Raw genomic sequence first — 21661 nt, 5'->3', positions numbered from 1 at the left:
TTCATCTCTCCTCTAATTCCTGCGTTTTTCCTGCGGTCCAATCAAACGGCTATTTCTATGTTTTTCCTGTATTTTGCAATACTCTGTTTTACACTTGCATTCCTGTCAGAATCCTACATTTTTCCTATTCCTCCGTTTTTCCATTCCTACAATTCAAAGGGGAACTAAAACAACACCATAAGAATTGTGCTGGTAGGTATCTAAACATTAGGTGATCTACATCTTCCTCCATCCCACAAAGCTTACAAAACGGGCTGCCTGACCAATTCATCTTCTTAAGTTGCTTTGCCACTTGAATCCTCCCCTTCAGCATTAACCACATAAACACTTTTATCTTCAAAGGAACCGGGGTTTTCCAAAGCTCCTGGAGCTTGGTGTCCTTAATCCCTCCAAAGATAATAGCCCTGTATAGAGATTTTGTAGTGAACGTCCCTGACTGATTTAGTTTCCAAAACATAGTGTCATTTGCTGCAGTCAGCTGTGTCGAAGTAAAGCATCTCTTGAAGCTCCGACCACTCTTCCAGATCATTTGGGCCTAGAGATCTTCTAAGATTAACCCTCCATTCCCCATCCACTTGCATTTGTTTCGCACTATCACTAGGATCAGAACAAACACTATATATGTATGGGAACTGAATTTTTAGAGGGACCTCCCCCAGCCAAATGTCCTCCCAAAATCTAATATTTTCACCATTACCCACAACATATGCACTGCCAAGCTTCATCCATTTTTTGACCTCATCAGCAGAAGTTTGGAAAAAACCTCCACCGTTTGACATATACTTTCTCCTAAGCAGATCACAGCAAAGGCTGTTGCACCCAGATTCCAACTTGTAAATCCATTTACATAAGAGGGCCTCATTCATTATTTTTGTGTTGACAAAACCAAGCCCCCAATCCTCTTTGGGCCTACAAAGGGGGTGTCTAGCTCGCGCGTGCGCGCGAGAACTTTAAGCCGCGCGCACACGGGCCTCCGTCTCAAGCGCTTAGCGCTTTTCTGGAAGAAAAACAGCACAACATTGCTAATCCAAATAATTAGCACTAATCACGAAATGCTACAGTAATTTCTCAATAAAAATAGAAACAGATGATTTTGAATTTTTGAGTAAAAAGTTTTCAAATACTGACTTAAAAATTTTCAAAATATGATTTGAAAGTTTTCTAAATATTGACTTGAAATTTGAATTTTTTAAGTCAAATTTTGAAAACTTTTAACTTTTTATCTCAAATTTGAAAACTTTCAACTTGGATTTGAAAACTTTCAACTCGAGATTTGAAAACTTTCAACCCGATATTCAAAAACTTTCAAATCCAGATTTGAAAACTTTCAACTCGAGATTTGAAAACTTTCAAATCGAGATTTAAAAACTTTCAAGTTTAGATTTGAAAATTTTCAACTCAAAATTTAAAAAATTTCAAACTCAAACATGCTAAAGATAAAAAAAAATTAGAAAAAAGTGGGAAAAAAAGGAAAACAAACGGTAAAAAAAGGGAAAAAAAAGCGTGGAAGAGGTGTGAAACACGCGCCGCTACGCGCTAACTAGTTTTCCCGCCTGCAAAGAGACTCCCATCAAACCATATGATATTTTTCTCTTCCACTCTAAATCCTGTGATGGACTTGTGGTGTCCATCTTTTACTGAATAGTACTTCCTCCATATTTATTTGTATGATGCCGTTGACTTTTTGTCTAACGTTTGACTATTCGTCTTATTAAAAAAAATATGTAATTATCATTTATTTTGTTGTGACTTGATTCATCATCAAATGTTTTTTAAGCATGACATAAATATTTTCATATTTACACAAAAAAATTAAATAAAACGAATAGTCGAAAAGTCAACAGCGTCATACATTGAAATACGGAGGGAGTATTTGCTACGAGTAGTTCTTTTTTTGGCGCTAAAAAATGAGACTGCTTCTAGAAGCTCTGGGTGTGGATTGGTCCAACGAAAATGGCGCTCCCAGCAACCGTTAGCCACACGACCTGCGCCATCCAGCTGCGGCGCCGCTCCACCGCGCCAGCTCGCCGACGAGGCCCTCCTTCTCGCCGCCATCCCCACTCCGGCGCGGCCCTCACTCTCCGCGCCGCGCCGCCGCCGGCCACCCAGCCCACCCTGGACCGCGTCCTCTCCGACCTCGAGTCCCACCCGCGCCTCCTCACCCCCGACCTCCTCGACTCCCTCCTCGCCGCCCTCTCGCTCCACCCCTCCCCGCGCCGCAACCTCGCCCGCCTCCGCCGCCTCCTCTCCGTCTCCCTCCTCCGCCGCTACCCCGCGCTCGCCCGCCGCCTCCTCCACCTCCACGCCTCTCTGGGCCTCGTCTCCTACGCCCACCACCTGTTCGACCACCTGCTGCCCGCGCGCGCCCGGGAGGACGCCTTCCCGTGGAACTGCCTCATCGCCGGGTACGCGCACCTCGGCCGCCACGAGGACGCGCTCGCGCTCTACCTCCAGATGGAGGAGGAGACCGTCCCGCGGGACCGCTTCACCTTCACGAGCGCGCTCCAGGCCTGCGCCGGCGTCGGCTCGGTCGAGCTCGGCCATGCCATCCACCGTGACGTCGTGCGCGCCGGTCTCGCGTCCGACGTGCCTGTGTGCGACGCCCTCGTGGATTTGTACGCCACGTTCGGCGACGTACGGAGGGCTCTCCAGGTGTTCGATGCAATGCCGGACAGGGACGGCGTCTCATGGAACATCATGCTTGCTGGGTGCCTGCGACATGGGCTCTCCCAGCAGGCTCTGGAGCTCTGGAGAAGAATGCTGAGAGAAGAACATGAGCCCGACTCCATTACATTATCAACAATGCTGTCGATACTGCCGTCGGTTTGTGACAATGGTAAATGGGGACTGGAGATTCATGCCTGGGCAATTCGTCATGGTCTCGAGACAGAGCTGTCAGTAGCAAATGCTCTGATCAGGATGTACTCTGATAAGAACGAACAGAGCCATGCCCTGTTGGTGTTTGAGTCAATGACGATGAGGGATCTGCAGTCCTGGAATGCTATAATCTCTGCACACCTCCAGGACTACAGAATTCTCATGATCTTCCGTCGAATGGTGGATTCCGGGATGCGACCAGATGAGACCACCTTTGCGTTGGTGTTCTCAGCTTGTGACAATTTAGGGCTGGTGGAGGGTGGCATGAGATTGTTCTCTGAGATGGAGAATGAGTACAGAATTCCCCCTACTATGGAACACTATACCTGCATGGTGAACATGCTAGGCAAGGCTGGGATGATCCATGAGGCTTACGAGTTCATGTCGAAGCGGAAGCCTCTCGACAATGAACAGACTGTTTTGAGGGCTCTACTGCAGGCTTGCTTGATGCATCGCAACGCCAGGGTTGGGGAGATCATTGCGAAGAGGTTGATCGAACTGGAGCCTGACAATGAGCACAATTTTGTAAAGTTGATGGAGATCTATCAAAATGTGGGAAGGTTGGTAGAGGCTGAAAAGGTGAAGAAGACGATGAGGGATAGAGGACTGTCATGTCAAAGCTGATGAATTCAAATGATCATAGTAGCTTTTGAACCATATTTCAGAGCTCTTTTGTTTAGTGGTGGTGAACATAGAACTAACCCCAGTTCATTGTCAAACGGTTGTACTTTGTACAGGCCAGTATCAGGTGCAAAAACAATTCTTTAATTAATGCTGTACAATGGAGTATTGTGTATACAACAATTGTAAGGTACAATATTGTATATACAACAATTTTAAGATACAACTACTCTTCTTTGATCCATGGCTCCAACTTTTGGACAGAAAAAGTTATGCGGCTCCCCCGGGAGTGACTAAACAATTGAAATTGCTACATCAAAATATCATTGGCATGCAAAAGAACAAAATTTTAAAACCTGGAGCAGAAGTTCACCAAAGACTAAATATATTGATATCAATGTTGAATGGATTACAGGATTCAAGAAATTCATCCACTTCATACTTAAAAGAATCCAGGAACAATCCAAGTGTAAGGCCAGCTTTCCAGTAATTGAATATGGTAATCATCTTCCTTATCCTACCAAGAAACGCAAACGAAGCCCTATACATCAGAGCACCGATGCCCTCCACAATGGCAACAGCAAGTCCAGCAGACAATATGTCCCAGTCACCTGTTTGCCCGATGACAGTAGCAAATGCCGTAGCACAATAAAATCCGATGAGAAAAAAGAGGATCTTCAGCGGCAGCCCTTTTCTTAGTTTCTTGAGCTTGCCATATAACTTGCTCAAAAACGACTGAATTGCACTAAACAGGCGAGTGTTATTGTCGCCTGATTGGTCAGCACTATCATCGGTCATAGCCTCAATGGACCATTGCATTTTCCTGCATAAAAAGAGGTTTCTGCATTATACAAACAAGCAAAACTGGCAAGTAGAGCAAACGCTATAGGTAATCTCCTGTTACAGTGTGGTATACGTTCGAACATTTCATGTCATCAACAAAAAATTGGCAACACTTTAAAGAGTGTTAACTCAAGCGTAAAGATGGACAAAAATGCCAACAATAGAAAACACAAACTGCCTGAATGAAATACCGCAGTTCACACTCTTGACTCCGGTTCGGTGCCAACTCTATATCTGAAGATTGACGACATATAAAGAGAGTGTTAAATTTGAGTCTTCCATGATAGAATTAACACAGCCAACTGTTCAGAAAACACAATGTTTTTTACATTAGGTGCAAAAAGGAGAGAAAGGCATGTCTTTATACTAACTGAGGTCACTGCTACGGTGAATTTGGAAAGAGTAGCTTTAGATCCCCATTTTAGCACAAAATTGTCTGTATAATGTCCAAACACTTGGTGTGGCACGAAATTGACTTAAGTACTGCCTAATAAACACACACCGGCAAAATTGACACATTACACATCAGGAATCTAGCCATTTCGGTGCAAACGCTGAACAGAACACTACCTAGAATTTGTGCGGAAGGAAGGAGAAGCTCGCATCAAGCAGAAGGTCGCTTGCTTCTTTTGGTGGGGTGCCGGGATTCCCCTCCGAGCGCAGGGCGCAGCAGCAGCAGCAAGCTTCCGAGCGCACGGCGACTTGATGGCTCCATGGCATAAGCGGAGAGCTGACATATGCGGCCGGCGCTACAGGCCACTGCCCTGCAAACACAAGGTTCCGAGCAAAATTCCGGTCTTTCCATCAGCGAACAACCCAAAATAAACCCAATCAAAATCAAATCGGATCAATTGAGCTCATCTGCTCATGTTTCCAAGTACCCCCAGCCTCACTCGCTCCCATCTAGGAGGGCAGATAGAATAGAAGCAGATAGATAAGAGGAAAGGGGGTGCTGACCTCGAATGGAACCACACTTCAGCCGGCGGCGACCTCACTGGTCACCACCGGCGGCCGCAGTTGCCATCGCGGCGGAGAGATGAGAGGTTTGGTTGGTTGGATGGTGGGGAGCGCCCGACCCAGCCGCCGCCTTCGCCTTCTTCTCTTCTTGGGCTGGGCCCATATAATCTGCAATCGTGGGCCTCCGCCTTCTTCTCCTTTTTGTTCCGGGCCCATATGATATCTCATCTAATGGGCCAAAATTCTTCTCCTTCCTACGGCCTAAGGGAGAAAAGGGAGAGACGGGGGCTTAGCTGCGGAAGCTGAACTGAACCCCAGGCGGCGACATGCAGTTCCTCCGAGGAGGCGGCGCCGGTGGCGGTGGCGGCGGAGCTGGAGGGATGGCGTGGGAGGTGCTGAAGAGGCACTTCTCGCGGAAGCGGGCGGTGGACGTGCGGCGGATCAACCCCAAGGTGCCCAAGGAGGAGGCCGTCGCCATCTCCGGTCGCCTCCTCCAGATCTTCACCGACCATGGCCCCCTCACCGTCGGCAACACATGGAACCACGCCAAGGTACGTTGCTTCTGACGCTGCCACTACTCACCAGCTCTATGTTTACTGTAGTCTACCAGATACCGGTGCAAATCTCCGGCTATGTGTGCATTCTACAGTGAAACAAACTTGCTGCGTTTCCCCCTAAATCAACAGTAGGTGAAGGTCTAAGATCAACTGTTATAGACGCCTACAAGTATTGCTCTACTCATTTCGTTGACCCAATGTTCTTTACACTACGAAATTGGTAGCGGCTCCTCCCTTTTTACCCCCTCTAGCTTCTTTCATTTGGATAAAAATATCAGCAGAGTAACCGTCCACTTAGGACTATTGCATAGCCCATTTAAGTATTTTGGTGAATCAGGCTTACCAGTGATCCACGTAACCCATTTTGCCACATCATCTTGCGATTTTCCGTGCTTTGATTCACGGTCTTTAGCTTATTCAGTCTGGTTAAAGTGGATTTTTTTTATGTGCAATATGTGTGCGTGCCTGAGTGTTTGTCATACACTCATTTACAGAGACTGTTACTAGGATATCTACCAGTATATCCTTGTGATAAGTCTAGGTTTCTTTTGCTAATGTTCAGTCAGGCGCCATGTGTAATGTATTTCAACTCAATGGTTATATCACAAATATTTTCAAAGTAAGAGGAAAGCTTATGAGTATTGAGTCAACATTATGTTGCCTATTGTGCTTGAATGAGCTGGTGCTGTATTGGTGTTATAGATAACCTGAATTCAAATGGAGGCATATCATTGCCTTTGGTGCTATAAATGTTCAAGGAGTGATTTTTATGTGAACTTATCTTATGTAGGAGTATGTCATGTGTTTCTATAAGTGAAAACATAAACCATATTTTTGCCCCTCTCTACGAGGCACATGTAGTTGGTCTAAATCTCAGTTGCTAATACGCTCTACCATTCTGGCTGACCTGACTGCTTGCCCGTTCCATGGCACCTGGGAACATTAGCATTCTGCATCCTCACATACTGCACAGTACCTTTTAATCTACAACTAGCAGTTTAGGATTTGGTTATTTCTTCATGCCATTCTGTGAATTCAGCTCATGTTGATTGCAAAGTGGCATCAGACTTGAAGATAGTATACCGGGATTTGGTTATTTCTTGATGCCATTCTGCGAATTCAGCTCATGTTGATTGCAAAGTTGCATCAGACTTGAAGATAGTATACCTAACACAATTATTGGTTCACATGAGCCCCTACTCATTTGTTGTATGTTACAACAGGATGCTGGTATCAGTGGCCTGAATAGCAAGACTCACATGAAGATCCTGCTGAAATGGATGACGGGGAGAAGGATCGTGAAGCTGAACTGCGTTGGCACGGGCAACTCAAAGAAGTTCCTGTATTCCCCGTATTCTGCAGATGCAGATAAATCCGAAGAAGCAGCAGCAGAAGAGCTGAGTAAGGCTGCTGCTTCACAAGGGGGAAAAGCTACAAAAGGGCAACAGAAGAAACGTGCCACAGCCCTACACTGATTGTCGCTCATCACAATCTTATTGTTACGCTTCTGGGATTATTTTTGTTTTTAATCTTAGTGGTTAGGCAGGGTGAAATTCTGTTAAGATGATTCCATCCAAAACTGTGATGAACCTTTCTCATTGATGATGCAGTTATGCTGGCAGGCCAGCATTTTGTTGTAGTAGCACTGTCTGTATGTTCGCTAAGGAGCAGCAATAATTTGATGATGCTTCTATAGTTTGAGCTACGGCTAATAAGCCCTAGAAGATATGAAGCAACTAAGTTATATTTATGTGTAAAACTTTTATACATGTGTTATTGATGATTTAGAAGTCAATGATTGAAAAAAGACTATGGTAAGAAAAAAAAAACCCTCAGTTAAACTCTAAAATGAAGTTTCAGTATACTCCAATATATATGGAGTAGTAGTAGTAGTTTGTTGTTGTGGCTGATGAGAGTAACACTGTTGTGCCATCCGTGAGTACAGCATAATTAATTGATGGGGCTTCTGTTTTGAGTTAAAAAAAGAGTACAGTAGCACTTAAATTACGTACTGATGCATATAGTTATCTGCTATCATTATGATGATGATATAGGAAGTAAAGAGTGTGACCACGTGCACGAATCTTGAAGCACAAACAAGCGGCAGTAGAGGTGGAAGATGGGCCGAAAACGTCGTACCACCGGCCTATACTGCGTTGCCGGCGATTGGACTCTTCTACTCTCTCCCTTTCCTTTGCTACCGCCCGCCGCAACCGCATCGCCGACGTGGCAAGCGAAGCGAGGGATCCCCACCCCTCACGACCCGAGTATAAAACCCCTCCAATCTCGTCACCAACCAAACCACCTCGCCGCAGATCTGCTTCCGCCTCCGCCATGGCGTCATCGGCATTGCCCTGCGCCGCCGCGCTCTTCCTCGTCCTCCTCCTCGCGCCGCTGCTCGCCTCCGCCGAGTCGCCCATCTCGCTGCCGCCTGCGTCCGCGCCCACCGCCTCCACCCCGGCTGCAGACGAGCGCCTCCACCCCGCCGACGCCGCCCTCGCTCCGTCGCAGCCGCCTTCCGAGGCCTCCTCCTCCGCCGCCGCGCTCTCCCCTCCCGCGCCTCCTGAGACCTCCCCTCTCCCCGCGCCCTCCCACTCGCCCCCCGTCCCGCATTCCGCGGCACCCGAGCCGTCGCCCATGGAGCATTCCGCCGCGTCCGCGCCGGCCCCCTCCGCCGCCAAGGCCAAACAGGGCGGCGACGACGAGGAGGACGACGACGATAAGGAGAAAGACAAGGAGGAGAAGCCGTCAACACCGGCGCCTGCCCCCGCCGCCGAGGAGATAAAGGCCGCCGCCGCGGGCGACAAGGCGGGGGAGGAGGACGGGGAGACGGAGAGGCACGAGTTGAACGGCGGCAAGAAGGCCGGCGTCGTGGTCGGCGCCTTCTCGGCCGCCGCGGTGGTGGGTCTAGCCGCCGTCGTGTGGAAGAAGCGGCAGGCCAACATCCGGCGGTCCAGGTACGCCGACTACTCCGCCCGCCTCGAGCTCGTCTGATCGTTCGCCGGAGCTCCTCACCGGAGTAGTACACTACATCTACACCTACAGTAGCATCAGCAGTACAACCCCACCATATACGTTCGTCGTCTCAGTGCAGCAGCTCCGCAGATACACAGATTCGATGCATGCCTTCCATGGCCGCGCTTCAAATTGCTCCTGTGATCCGCGAGATGTTAGATTCTTCATTTCATTCTTGTGTTAATTATTCTTGGTGTTGAAACCATTAAAATTCTTTTTCTGTGAAAAAAAAGAGGAATAACGTAATGGAGTGATATGGAGATGGATACACGCAGTTTTGTATACCTAGTAGAATGATATACTGCTACTCCTAATAATTTTGATTAGAACCAACTCCAAGTGAGCTGTGAGCCGTGATGCATTGGTGTGAACAGTATTCAGATCCAGAACTGCGAGCCTCTGCATGGTTGGTTGGGATGTGCGAGATTTCAATATTTTTATCACCGTCGGTTCCTTCTCGGATCACGCGCCCATGAGGCCAGGCCATGGGATGATGGGATGGGAGAAGAAAATGTGGCACCTGAACCTATTCCTCCCTGGCCAGTCGCTCATCAAATGTAATTTTGTTACTAGATTACTTTACTTATTATTATTACTACTCCTAATTTCTTTTTGTTAGACTAGCTTCCGAAATTATTTTACGTGGAAAAAAATCTGTTACTAATTTAATGCGTCGTCGTTTTCTCAAATGAGTGGAGCTAATGCTATAGCCGATGCGCTGATGCTAAAGCTTACCAAACAAATAATTAATCTGGTGGTCCGGACTTCTTTCTTGGCGTTTTTATTCTGCCAAATTAAGCTTGGCGACACTTGGCAACAAAAGTATCTCTTTCAATTTTTCATCCAAACACAACAGAAAAGAAAATGTGTTTTCACTAACACATATATACATATACATATGTCCGGAGTTCATTAGTTCGGCACCTGCCCTTGGACACATATGTTCAGATATACTGACATGTGGTACAACTCGTGCTATAGCAGCAGCTGCTCGAGAACAGAAAACAATGATCGCGTGGATTTTAATGTTACGACAAATTAAAGAGGTTGACTTGGATGTTTAACGATAGCTTTAATTTAGGGCCTGGAGACAGCAGTTTGATTATTTCAAACATGAGCGGTACTGTGCCATTTATGGCAAAGGGCATGTTAGGTTTGCAGTTGAAGTTTTGTCACGTCAAGTATTATATGTGCCATAATAACCAATTTGTTGGCAAATTGATGTTTGGCTGAAACTTATGACTGACTCGTTTGTATATTCATTTTTTCTAGCACTTTTTAGCAAATTGTTCGTGGCAAAGTTGCACCGACCAATTCAAAGACACTACTGTTTGCGTTAGGGTCAGTTGCTTTCCTGAGAATTGAGATGCAACGAAAGTGAGAGAAAGTTACAGATGGTACCGTTGGCCTTACGCATTATTTACAGCTAGCTATTGGCTGTTGCTAATCTTTGGCGGCATAAGCAAGTCAGGACCCCATGTGCAGCGAATGACCGGCGAACACGCGTACTGCATACTTGGATCTTCGTCCCGACAAAGCCCCAGCAACGATGCGTTGACACTTGACACACAAATCTCGTAGACTCACCGTGTCTGCTCGCACTTGCTCCCTCCGTTAAAAAAAAAATACAATTCTATATCTAGATTCCTATACAGAATTAGATTTGTTTTATGAAACAAAGCAAGCACTCTCTTGGTTACAAAATAAATAGATCTAATATGAGATATTATACATTATAATACTCATACCCAGATTCATAGTTCTAAAATATATCATATCTCATACTAGTTTTATTTATTTTGAAACAAGGTACAAATACAAATCCTCCATAACAGCCTACTCGTGGATTCCATAGGAGATAAACTCCAGTGCAAGACAAGCATCTCATGGTGCTAGGCATTCATATTTGCACCAGCAAGTAATTGGTAAAGCATGCACCTGCGAAAATATATGTAATGAACTAGTACATGAACAAGTCAGAACTCACAAATGTATACTACTAGTAACGTATTATCTAAAAAAAAATACACAGTAACATTTAGCCTAAGCTACATCCACCTCACACAACCCACAGCTTACACAGCCAAAAAGGTGATCCTGATTTGAGGCTCTAAGCAAGCATATTTCAAGTGATTCTCATGACAAAAAGTTTCATCATGCTTCTTTCATATGTAGATTACTCAGGTTTCCCCTTATAATCTTCTTTTAAGCCTCCGATTCTGATCAGAATCATATTGAACATGTCGCAAGATGCCAGTCCTGAGGGCAACATGAGCTGCACAGCTGGCGTTTACAATTGCAGAACCCTCCCAGGAGATAACTCGTGAAAGGATGACCTCCCTACAGGATAGAGCAGCTGAATGCTGGAACTTTCACAACATGGAAAACTAATTTCCAGTAATTCGCTCCTTAAAAAAGCTAGGAAGTAGTAAAAACATAGCAGCATACCTCGCGGAGCACTAGCAACTTATTGTGGTTGGTTCACTTGGCTGCTAACTGGAGCCTTCAAAGCATCTTCAGCTGTAACTTTCTGTGGAACAAAATCTGAGCAAAGACCACAGAAACGATTTGTAAATAATGATATTGCTAAAAGGCTAAGGCATATGAAGAGCCTTTGCTGATTAAAATAGGCTTCCATGGGTTTGTAAAAAAGACAAATATTGACCTGAGAGAAACTTGTATCTTTTCTGGTTGCACACTGCTGTTGCTGAAAAGGAAGGCAGATGTGCTGTGAGATAAAGAAAAATAAAAGGACAAAAGAAATAGAACATTAACTATATCTTCAACCTCACGGAAGACAGGATCAATGAACTTTAATTGCAATTCAGAGATGAGCCCATCCACAAAAAGTGTATGTCTATGAGTTGAGATGAAAGATGTTAAAGCTATTCACATGTTGGATGCTGATCTTGCCATCACAGATCATAAGAAACATGTTTTATGATTGTTTTTCCTGAGTCAATTTTACACGATAACTCTGTCAGGAAGTTGGAACATTTGCACACACCCCACCCCCCCCACCACCCCCCCCCCCCCCCCAAAAAAAAAAAAGGTGCAAGTAGGCAAAGCATAGACGTTTAAGTATATGAATTCCTGAGGTTATTTTGTAGGTCACTGGTTATAAAGAATTTATCCTATGACCTCTGAAAGTCTGCATCATTGAGAGAAAAAAAAAAGAAGCTGGGGCATATATCAAAGGCCAATGTCAAAAAATATGGCTCAAAAAATGATATTTGAGATGCAAGTAATGCAACATCTGTACTGAAAGTGAAATCCCTAATTTGATCAACTTAATAAGTTATTATCACTACTGACAGAGAAATGCAGAAGAGTTGAGGTCTCTCTGAACTTCTCATTTGCCTCTCTCACAGATTCAGAAAAAAGGAGGAAGAGAGCCTCTCGATGGGATTGATTCCCCTCTGTCCAGTTTCAGAACATGAGTGGATTTCAACTATCTTTGTTGGACAGTCTAAAAAATATCAGTACATGTTACACTGGCTTGTATAGAAATAAAAATGTTTCATCACTGCACAAATGCATTAGTTTGTCAATATATATATATATATATATATATATATATATATATATATATATATGCCAACATCACAGAAATGTGTGTGCTATGAGTAAAGTTATGATCATTAGATTGATAGTTGGACACATTTTATCAAGAAAAAGGGGGGACAGGCAAGAATATTGACAAGACCATAACAAAATATCCTATGTATGTAACCATTTGATGTTGCAACTTGTAGGACTCAACATCTGTACCCAATCTTTGAGAGAGTATTTATCTTTTGGCTCTTGTCAATGGAATCTATCCAGCCAGTGATATTGGGGCATTGATAAGCTGAATCGCAACTAAATGCAGTTGCCCTCTTACACACAATGGTCCTACTATAGCTATATACTAACTGCTCTTTCTCTCCTGGCTTGACAAACCTGTCTGCAGAAATGGAAATATCATCTACCTATAGATGGGATAACTACCAGACTATCATTGCAATCTTGGAAGGTTCTTCATCTCTTGAGAGATTGAAAATGAAAATATGAACACTAAAAGTAACAACCTCAGGACATGTGTAGTTTATATTTCACTAAAAAAAATTCTAATGAGACAGCATACAGTTTCCACAAATTGTGTTGTTTTGAAACTTGATGATGACGTGCTGGTACATTAGTAGAATAGGGAAACCCTCTTTCACCTATCTGAGATTTCTCATTTTTCTATGTACTGTTTGAATGTTTCAAACATTTTTTCCAATCTTAATAAATGCAGATCCCTTAGCTTTTCTATACAAAGTGCATTTTCAACATAGCAACAAAGAAAGTTTTGAAGTGAATGGGAATGAATGTGCAACTTACAAAGGTTATCATACACAATTGACTTCTTCCGATCCTTCAAAGCATTTCGATAAGCAACGTCTGCAAACCTCTTCAAGAATATCTCCTGCAGTTACAGATTTACAGGTTCAAGTGAGCGATATAACATTAACCAAATCAGCTTTGGACGAGGAATGGAAAAAATAATGAAACACTGGTCCGTAATGAATATCACAGTAATCTGACAGAATAACTAGGTAAATCATGAAAATATATTCTTCAGATTCTATCTTAGTATGCCCTCTATAATACTCTCATTGCCAGTATGCCATAAACCAGTAACATATGCCTAATGCATCAGAGAACAGCAACATTTTAGCGAGTTACCAACAAATACAAACATAAAACAATCGTGCATAAACCCTCCTGCCAAAAGTTTGATGGCAGCAGAAGCAGAGAAATCAAGCTTTGAACTTCTGAGACAACCTGTAACATCTACCATTTGGAGGTAGAAAACACCATTCGTGATCTGTGATCATATCAGACAATTCATCAAACACCTTGTGGGCGATCATAGCAACGCCGACCTAAATCTCATTAGGTTAACTAGATTCCAGTCCAACCCAAATCATCACATTAGGATGGAGAAGCTCCAATCCTCGATTGCTAATTGCCATCACAAATCATTGCATAAACTAAGTTTCATTAACCAAATGCGAGTTAAGTGAAAGAATGTGGGAAGGAAGGAAAGAACCATACGGTGGCCTTGTTGATGAGGAAGACAGCCTCATTGGAGGGGCGGATGGTGGCGTCCTCGGCCCGCATTATCTGCCGCACCCGAGCCATCGGGAAGCTGCCGGCGCCGTGGTCGGCAACCGCCTCCGCCGCCGCCGCCTTGTCCTTCCGCTTCTTGGCGGGCGTGGGAGAGCTTGCCTGGCCTTCACCGGACGGTCGCTCCTGTGGGGGATCCACGTCGCCGAGCTTCCTCTTGGTGGGCGTGGGCTTCCCCGCTCCTCCTGTGTCGCGTTTGGCTTCCTTGTTCTTCTTCGAGGGCGTCGACATAGGCGCGGACGCTTGCTGCTTCTCGCGCTTGGGCTCCTTGCTGCTCTCCTTCTTCTTCTTCTTCGTGGGCGTGGGCTTCTCCCCTTCGCCGGAAACCCGGTGCGGCTTCTCGCTCTTGGCCCCCTTGTGCTTCCGAGGTTTGGGCTCCGGCGGCTGGCGCTTCGGCTTCTTGGAGGGCGTCCCCGCATCGGCCTTCTTCTTACGGTTGGATCCCCCTTGGGGGTTGAGGCGCTTGTTGTTGGCAGGCGGCGGCGGTGGTGCCTCCTCCTTGGGGTTGGGGTTTTTGCGGGGTTTCGGCGTGGAGCGGTCCTTGGAGGTGGCGGTGGATTTCTTAGGGGTGGAAGCGGAGGCGGAGGCGGAGGGAGAGGCGGGATTTGTTAGGGCCTTCTTCTTCCCGGCCATGTCTTCTCCGGCACCGGCACCGGCAGCCGCGAGGTTCCTCTGGAAGGCGGCGGCCGGAGTCCGGAGAGTTCAAAATTATTTGGTTTGGGGGCGCTGATGCTGAAGCTCAACTGATTCCAGTCTCTGTTGGGTTTTTGACTCATCCGGTTCACGTATTTGCAAATGTCATCCTCCTGGATCATTTCCATCTTTTTATCATTGAAGAGAAGGCTTTTCCCAAATATTGGGGTTATTGCTCGTGTGTCATTTTTTAAATCTACGGAAGCCACGTCACCGCAGTATGTGTGGATAATGGATCATGAGAAGCCTGATTGAGAAATGAAAATGAATGAAAAACTGAGATGAAATGAGGTACTATCTTCGTCTTAAAAATATAAGTATTTTTAGCTAGAAAATTATTTCCCTAACCTATTAGTCATGTTTTGAGTGTAAAATTACTCATTTATCTTTTCTCTTTCTCCCTGCCATACAGAAGAAGAACCCAACTCTCATTGGAATAATTAACTATTTGCCACTCTTACGAGTGGTGATAATAAATTTATCAATGAAACCGCATGTCATATCATTAGGTTACTATTTTATTGATTTGTATCATCGAGCATGTTTTATTCTGTTTCAATTAAAATGTATTGTAGTAGTAATTATTTACGTCTCCACGATAAAGATAAGAACGTGCATTGCAGGTATTAAAGAATCTAACCTTTTCTCATTAAAGAACAAATCACTGTATCACGACATAATTCTTTTTCTAACGTTCGATCTTCTTTCAACAACTTCACTTGAGTCTCAAATTTTTCCAGTGCGTACTACCCTTTTTTTTTAATAATTAAACATTATTGCAATCTAGATTATTAAGCTGGATTATAATAATTTATAATAAAATAAGTTATTAGCTGTTTGTTTCTTTGGATTATTAGAGACATATATTATTGGTTTTGAAAGGCTGATGTCTCTAATACCCTAAGCTATTGTGGAGTGGGAGGAGGATGAAATGGCGGCGACGACGATGCGGCTTGAGGAAGGGTTCGCGCGTGACTAGGGAGAGAGGAAGCGGATGCATGCACGGCCGGGGGAGGCGCCGGATTCGCCTGCACTGTGGAGAGAGGAAGCGGATGTACTCAATCTATTGGGTTCGATGGAAGTGGTGGGTAATTTGCATACAAATTTTAATATTAGTGGGTCTTTAGCCACCTACTAATTTGAAAGAAGCACGTTTAGAGGAGATTATCATATTATACTAATCTAGCTTATAGATTATTATAATGATCTACATGCTTGTTTCAGATTATTGCTAATAATTCAGATTATAATAATTCTAAGCTGAAATAAATAGGGCCTAAACAATGTCATATAAATAAAAAATGTAGGGAGTAGTTAAGTTGTTAAGCTAGTAAGAAAATACAGGAGTAGATTGTCAAGTGTTACTTTAGTTTTTCCATATACTCCGGATAACCAATTGCATACTTACACCAAAACAATACAATATGCTTCCTCCATTTCATAATGTAAATCATTCTAACATTGCTCATATTCATATACTCCCTCTGTTTCATATTATAAGACTTTCTAGCATTGTCCATATTCATATAGATGTTAATGAATCTAGGCACATATATATATATGTCAATAAATCTAGACATACGCTAAAAAGTCTTACTAGTATAATATGAAACGGAGGAAGTAGATGTTATTGAATCCAGACATAGACATATATATATAGATTCATTAATATCTATATGAATGTGGGCAATACTAGAATGATTTATATTATGAAACGGAGGGAGTACCTATATAATTGAAGGAACAACCACATATAATTAACATCCACGTTTTATTTTTTTCTATATGACCACTTGTAATCCCTGGCTTGACCAACAACATACTACAACAACATAGGAGTACATACCAGGTCAGATTTGAATTGTCAACGAAACATGGCGCGTTGCAACGTGTGCGCTGACGTGTCGCTATCCTACTGGAACACACCACGTCAATGCGACCGACTCGAGGCCCCCACATGTCAGTGACACGCAGGCAGGCAGGAAGGCACGCAGCCACCGGAGACACCAATGCACGCAGCTTTCCGTTGCGAGTTTGCGACCCATCTCCATCTCCATCCATCCCCTTCCCCCCTCCGCTGCCAACATCTCATCGGCGATTCGATTCGGGTCAATTAGGGTTTACTCGAGACTCGAGAGAGGAGAGCTCGCCCGCTAGGGTTTCGCGGGAGATGGCGCAGGCGGTGGAGGAGTGGTACCGGCAGATGCCCATCATCACGCGCTCCTACCTCACCGCCGCCGTCGTCACCACCGTCGGCTGCACCCTCGAGGTCTCTCTCTCTCTCTCTCTCTCTCCGCCCGCCCCTCTTTACATGATTCTACTCTCTCCTCGATCTGGTGCTTGTTTGAGTGCCTGCGCTGATGGCCTAATGCCCTCCTTGCCTCGCAGATCATTTCGCCCTACCACCTGTATCTGAACCCCAAGCTGGTGGTGCAGCACTACGAGATCTGGCGCCTCGTCACCAACTTCCTCTACTTCCGTAAGATGGGTATGCGCCTCTTACCTTTCTCTTATACTTGCAAGATTGTCAGTTTACAAACAGTATCTACTTATATTTACTATTTGTGCGGATCCCAATCGTAATTTCACCCCGTTTGCATAGTAGTAATAAGAGTTCTCAATGATAATTCTATTATTGTATTCTGAGGGTATCATTTCAGAGGTGTGAAGCATAGGGATGTGAAGTTAGAACGGAAGTATTGTTCTGCCCATGACTCATTGATGAAGGCTTATGCGCCTACGTGCTACTTAGAGAATGTACAATAAGGTATAAAGCGCTAGTGCCAAGGGTGCTCATGATGAGGTGGAGGAGAGAAGGAGCTGCCCCTCATGCAAGAGGCGGCCTGTACATGTGCTCCATCACCAAGAGAGGGAATAGGAATATAACCAATAGATTGATATCAAACAAATAAAATAAAATTGGTATTGTCCTAATCGATGAGTAGATAATGTGGGCAAAAATAGAGGCATCAGTTACCTCTACTATTAAACTCGCTCTTTAGCGTCCTTGTTGGACAGCTTCAACCTGTGGTATTGATTAGGGATAAGTGCCTTTGGGCTGCATTAGGAGTTTAGGTGGGACCTCGTCAAAGAACTTATCAAGTGGTATACAATTTGCAACTCTTTAATTATGATCACAATGTATTTCAAACTCATAATGTGTGAAAGCTCCTTATACCCACCCACTCAAGGTCCTTGTTTGTTTTCATTGAATTAATTGTGTCTACCCTGTATTTTGTTCCCCTAATTGTATGATCCTGATGTATAGCGCATTTAGAAAATTATATCTAACATCTTACCACGTCTCCAGTTACCATTATAAGTTAACAGCGGATATAGATTTATGTTATTGTGCTAATTTATGTGTCCTCATGTGACACCATGGAAGTGCTTGTATATTATTAGTTCGCTACACGTGTGTTGCGTATGTATTGCATTATAAGTAGAACATGTAAGCGCTGTTATTCTAGCATTATTGAATAATTTTTATGCATAGTTTAATCCCTTTACTCTTATTCCTGAATCCATCTTTTGTTGTTTCCAGATTTGGACTTTCTGTTCCACATGTTTTTTCTTGCACGATACTGCAAGCTTCTTGAGGAGAACTCATTCAGAGGAAGAACTGCTGACTTTTTCTACATGCTCTTGTTTGGCGCTACTGTCCTGACTGGCATTGTTCTGATTGGTGGGATGATACCTTATATTTCTGAGACATTTGCCAGAATCCTGTTCTTGAGCAATTCATTGACATTTATGATGGTACGAGATTAGTACAAGCATTATACTTGGTTTTTGGTTTTCTACACCATAGTTAGGGGTGCAGGACAAATCTTAGGGATTTTCTGGGCTCTGAAAATAGTCTTCTTGGGTGCATACTTAGAAGTTGAGTTTTAGTAATTCCTCTCGTATGGACCTGCAGGTTTATGTATGGAGCAAGCACAATCCCTTCATTCATATGAGCTTCTTGGGTTTGTTCACCTTTACTGCTGCTTATTTACCTTGGGTAAGTATTCTTTAGTTTCCTTTCCATGTACCACAACATGACTACATGACTAATGCACACTTGATTCTCATCTTAAGTTAACTTCCTAGAGCCTCTTCATATAATCATTTTTTTCATGCCTGAATGTTAAATCACACGATTTGAAATCTGTAATTGATTTCATATGTTTTATGCAATAGAATTATTTAAAACCTCTTCAATTTCAATATTTTTCTTTGTTTGTAGAGCAAAATATATGTTTGATTTTTTCCCCTATTAGCCAAGAGCCCAAAAGCAAACCATTTTTTTTCCCAACAGTTGTCCATTTGTCCTAAGCATTACCCAACAAATGCTTTTCTGTTGGTTTGTTTTGTGATGAATGCTCTCACTATTTCACAACATGAAGTAGTAGTAACTTTATGTTTTGGTGCAAGAATGGTCTATTTAGTGTGTAAAAACGTCACAGGAACTTGGTGTAAAATGCTAGACCTTTCCTTTACCATGGAGCCAATTTGTTGTTCCAGTAGGTCTAGGTTCATCTTAAAAATGAATGCTCCCTCCATTTCAAATTACTTGTCGTTCTAGCTTTGCCGCTAGTCAAACATTTCTATTTTTCACCATCCATTTTTGGAAATTCGTGTAGGTTAACATGCAATATATATTATGGAAGTATTTCTCATGGTGAATCTAAAAACATAAACCTTATGATGTTAAACTATATGAATTTCTACAAGTTGATGTTCATATAAACATTTGATTTAGGACAAAGCTAGAACGGCAAGCAATTTGAAATGAGGGGAGTACCTCACTAGAGTGGGAATAAATTTCTGTATTCAGTACTGTGTGATAAAGTAAAATGGGGAATTAGCAAATGTAAATGTGCTCTCTTTACAGAATGCCTTTTGGATTTGCTAAGCCTTCAACATAAACTGGCTGTGACAATGTACGCTGAAAAGGTTTTGTCAACCAACTCCTGGACATCCTTTTGCATCGCGCACATATTTCATTGTCAGAATGTATTATTACAAAGTAGAGAAACAGAAACTCTAGTGGCTCTGATCTTGTTTTTGCTTTGTAGTGATCCTTGATTTTACTTTTTCACCTGATATCACACAGATGAAATTTCACTGAAATTGTTCAAAGTTTATTCAACTTTATATCAGAGATGAGAAACAGCTGCGTGAATTGTTCTCTTTTAAATTGCAGGTCCTTCTGGGGTTCTCTATTCTTGTGGGAAGCAGTACATGGGTTGATTTGCTGGTATGTTTCTTATCGTTATGATGAATATCATAATAGCACTGTGATTTTTTAGTGTCTGTGCTGCCAATGCTGCAGTTAAAGAATGCCTTGTAGAATTGCAAGCTCAGTATGGTCAACGGTTATTTCTTCTATCATGGTTTTGTATGAATATTGTTTGTTTCGTTTTCCATGAGCTACAAGCCTGTGACTGGTTTTTATTGGTCATCTTGCTGTCCAACTTTTCTTTGGCATTGCTTATTTGCAAGTGTGACATAAGCCTGTGTTAAAAGCTTGTTCCATTGTTTTTGAATGCCTGAACCTGGGCTCTATTTTGCATTTTCTACCCAGCTTGCCAATAGATGTTTCTGGGTTAGTGAGCTATAACCTGATGTAGGTTTAACTAGCTACATTGAGATGGTACTAGCTATTTTCAATGGTTAACCTTGGTGTTGAAGTATGGAAGCTGAAAACTTTATTTTCAACATGTTAGCATATTTTTAACAGAAATAAGCTATTGGTCTTTTTGCTGTCTATGTGTGACGATGCTGGTAGACATAGCAGCATGTATTAATGGTAACTTGGTAATGGAGTGCTGGCTGGCTCGTGTCTTCTCTGACTGGTTTGTATTTGCCAATATCATGAACTTAAAATGGATCTTATTTGCTTGTTTGTATTAACAGAGACTTTTTCCTCAGAGATAATTTATGCCTGTGTACTCTCCTGACCATCATTTTCATGCATCTGTATTTTTTTAATGAATTATTAGCCATGTCCTTATTCGGTATGAATGCCTGATGTATTGACTCAATTAAAATTGTCAATATGCTGTTTTCTTCTTGGACCATATCTGTAATTGACAAATATTGTTTCTTTCAGGGTATGATTGCTGGGCATGTGTACTACTTCCTGGAAGATGTATACCCGCGGATGACTGGGAGGCGTCCCCTGAAGACTCCTTCGTTCATCAAGGCGCTATTTGCTGATGACAATGTTGTTGTGGCAAGGCCACCAAATGCTGGGCTTGGCGCTGGAGCAAGGTTTGGTGCTATGGGTGCAGACCCCCAGGCCCAATGATCAATTGCCATTCGAAGGCAGTTACTGATTCGAGAGTTCTTTTTTTTTTTTTCATCTGTTCAAATTGCGAAATTGTACAAGCAATGTTCCCGTGTATTTATACAGGCTATAGATCAGAGAATTATTGTGCATAAGAAAGCATTTAGTAGTATCTGGGGCAGCTAAATTTCTTAACTGGACACGAAGGGTGAAGGAAATGGTTTACGAGTTTCAACCGGCTGGACAATGCCGCCATCCTTGGTTGCAGAAACTGATCCTTTTTGCGACGATTGACATCTGACCGGGATACTTTTCAATATGGTAGTCTATTGGTAACGATAACTGTATCAATCGTTGTGATGTTTGTCCTTGTGATTTATGGTATCAGAAATGTTAGAATGTTTTATATACTGTTTGGGTTTGAAGAATATTGGTCGAAGATGACCCTCGAAATGTACAGCTATCCGTCAAAGTATTTTTTTTAAAAAAAAAACATGAGTGGATAAAATAAGTTACGTGCAATGATATTCATAACAAAATACATGCGAGTAATGATTCTTGCAAATTACATAGAAAGCTATTAATGTAAAATATCACGTGTACATGATAATATTGATTGCTAGGAGATATTAGCTGCTGGATATATATTACAAAAGACAACCACTAGTTA

At 43.1% G+C, this 21661-nt stretch overlaps 6 protein-coding genes across 7 annotated transcripts; 4 read left to right on the top strand and 2 right to left on the bottom strand.

The window, feature by feature from the left end:
- The first annotated feature begins 1942 nt into the window (after positions 1–1942).
- Positions 1943–3724, top strand: LOC127765758 (pentatricopeptide repeat-containing protein At4g25270, chloroplastic-like). Its single transcript, XM_052290707.1, has one exon. It carries the CDS (start codon positions 1954–1956, stop codon positions 3499–3501), a length of 1548 nt encoding a protein of 515 aa, XP_052146667.1. The 5' UTR covers positions 1943–1953; the 3' UTR covers positions 3502–3724.
- Positions 3725–3866: 142 nt separating this feature from the next.
- On the bottom strand, positions 3867–5418 carry LOC127765764 (ycf20-like protein). Its single transcript, XM_052290714.1, has 3 exons — positions 5299–5418; positions 4912–5105; positions 3867–4321 (listed from the first exon to the last, which is right to left on the bottom strand). The coding sequence occupies exons 2-3, from the start codon at positions 5076–5078 to the stop codon at positions 3868–3870; spliced, it is 621 nt and encodes a 206-aa protein (XP_052146674.1). The 5' UTR covers positions 5079–5105; positions 5299–5418; the 3' UTR covers position 3867.
- Positions 5419–5569: 151 nt separating this feature from the next.
- On the top strand, positions 5570–7621 carry LOC127765765 (uncharacterized). The gene is made up of 2 exons (XM_052290715.1): positions 5570–5849; positions 7079–7621. Exons 1-2 carry the CDS (start codon positions 5625–5627, stop codon positions 7328–7330), a joined length of 477 nt encoding a protein of 158 aa, XP_052146675.1. The 5' UTR covers positions 5570–5624; the 3' UTR covers positions 7331–7621.
- Positions 7622–8169: 548 nt separating this feature from the next.
- LOC127765762 (uncharacterized) lies at positions 8170–9102 on the top strand. Its single transcript, XM_052290713.1, has one exon. The coding sequence runs from the start codon at positions 8190–8192 to the stop codon at positions 8847–8849; it is 660 nt and encodes a 219-aa protein (XP_052146673.1). The 5' UTR covers positions 8170–8189; the 3' UTR covers positions 8850–9102.
- Positions 9103–10789: 1687 nt separating this feature from the next.
- On the bottom strand, positions 10790–14800 carry LOC127765760 (DNA polymerase II subunit B3-1). Of its 2 annotated transcripts, none has more exons than XM_052290711.1 (5): positions 13953–14800; positions 13236–13320; positions 11536–11577; positions 11319–11414; positions 10790–11226 (listed from the first exon to the last, which is right to left on the bottom strand). In XM_052290711.1, exons 1-4 carry the CDS (start codon positions 14655–14657, stop codon positions 11338–11340), a joined length of 909 nt encoding a protein of 302 aa, XP_052146671.1. In that variant the 5' UTR covers positions 14658–14800; the 3' UTR covers positions 10790–11226; positions 11319–11337. The 2 variants fall into 2 exon arrangements, with proteins under 2 accessions (XP_052146671.1, XP_052146670.1); XM_052290710.1 differs by having other exon boundaries at positions 10790–11210.
- Positions 14801–16735: 1935 nt separating this feature from the next.
- LOC127765761 (derlin-2) lies at positions 16736–21342 on the top strand. Its single transcript, XM_052290712.1, has 6 exons — positions 16736–16986; positions 17106–17205; positions 18262–18476; positions 18637–18720; positions 19906–19959; positions 20815–21342. The coding sequence occupies exons 1-6, from the start codon at positions 16888–16890 to the stop codon at positions 21010–21012; spliced, it is 750 nt and encodes a 249-aa protein (XP_052146672.1). The 5' UTR covers positions 16736–16887; the 3' UTR covers positions 21013–21342.
- Positions 21343–21661: the final 319 nt, after the last annotated feature.

This window comes from Oryza glaberrima, chromosome 3 (assembly GCF_000147395.1).
Source record: "Oryza glaberrima chromosome 3, OglaRS2, whole genome shotgun sequence".
Taxonomy (NCBI): Eukaryota; Viridiplantae; Streptophyta; class Magnoliopsida; order Poales; family Poaceae; genus Oryza; species Oryza glaberrima.
Note: the sequence above shows the minus strand (reverse complement) of the source record. Positions and strands in the feature narration are given on the sequence as shown.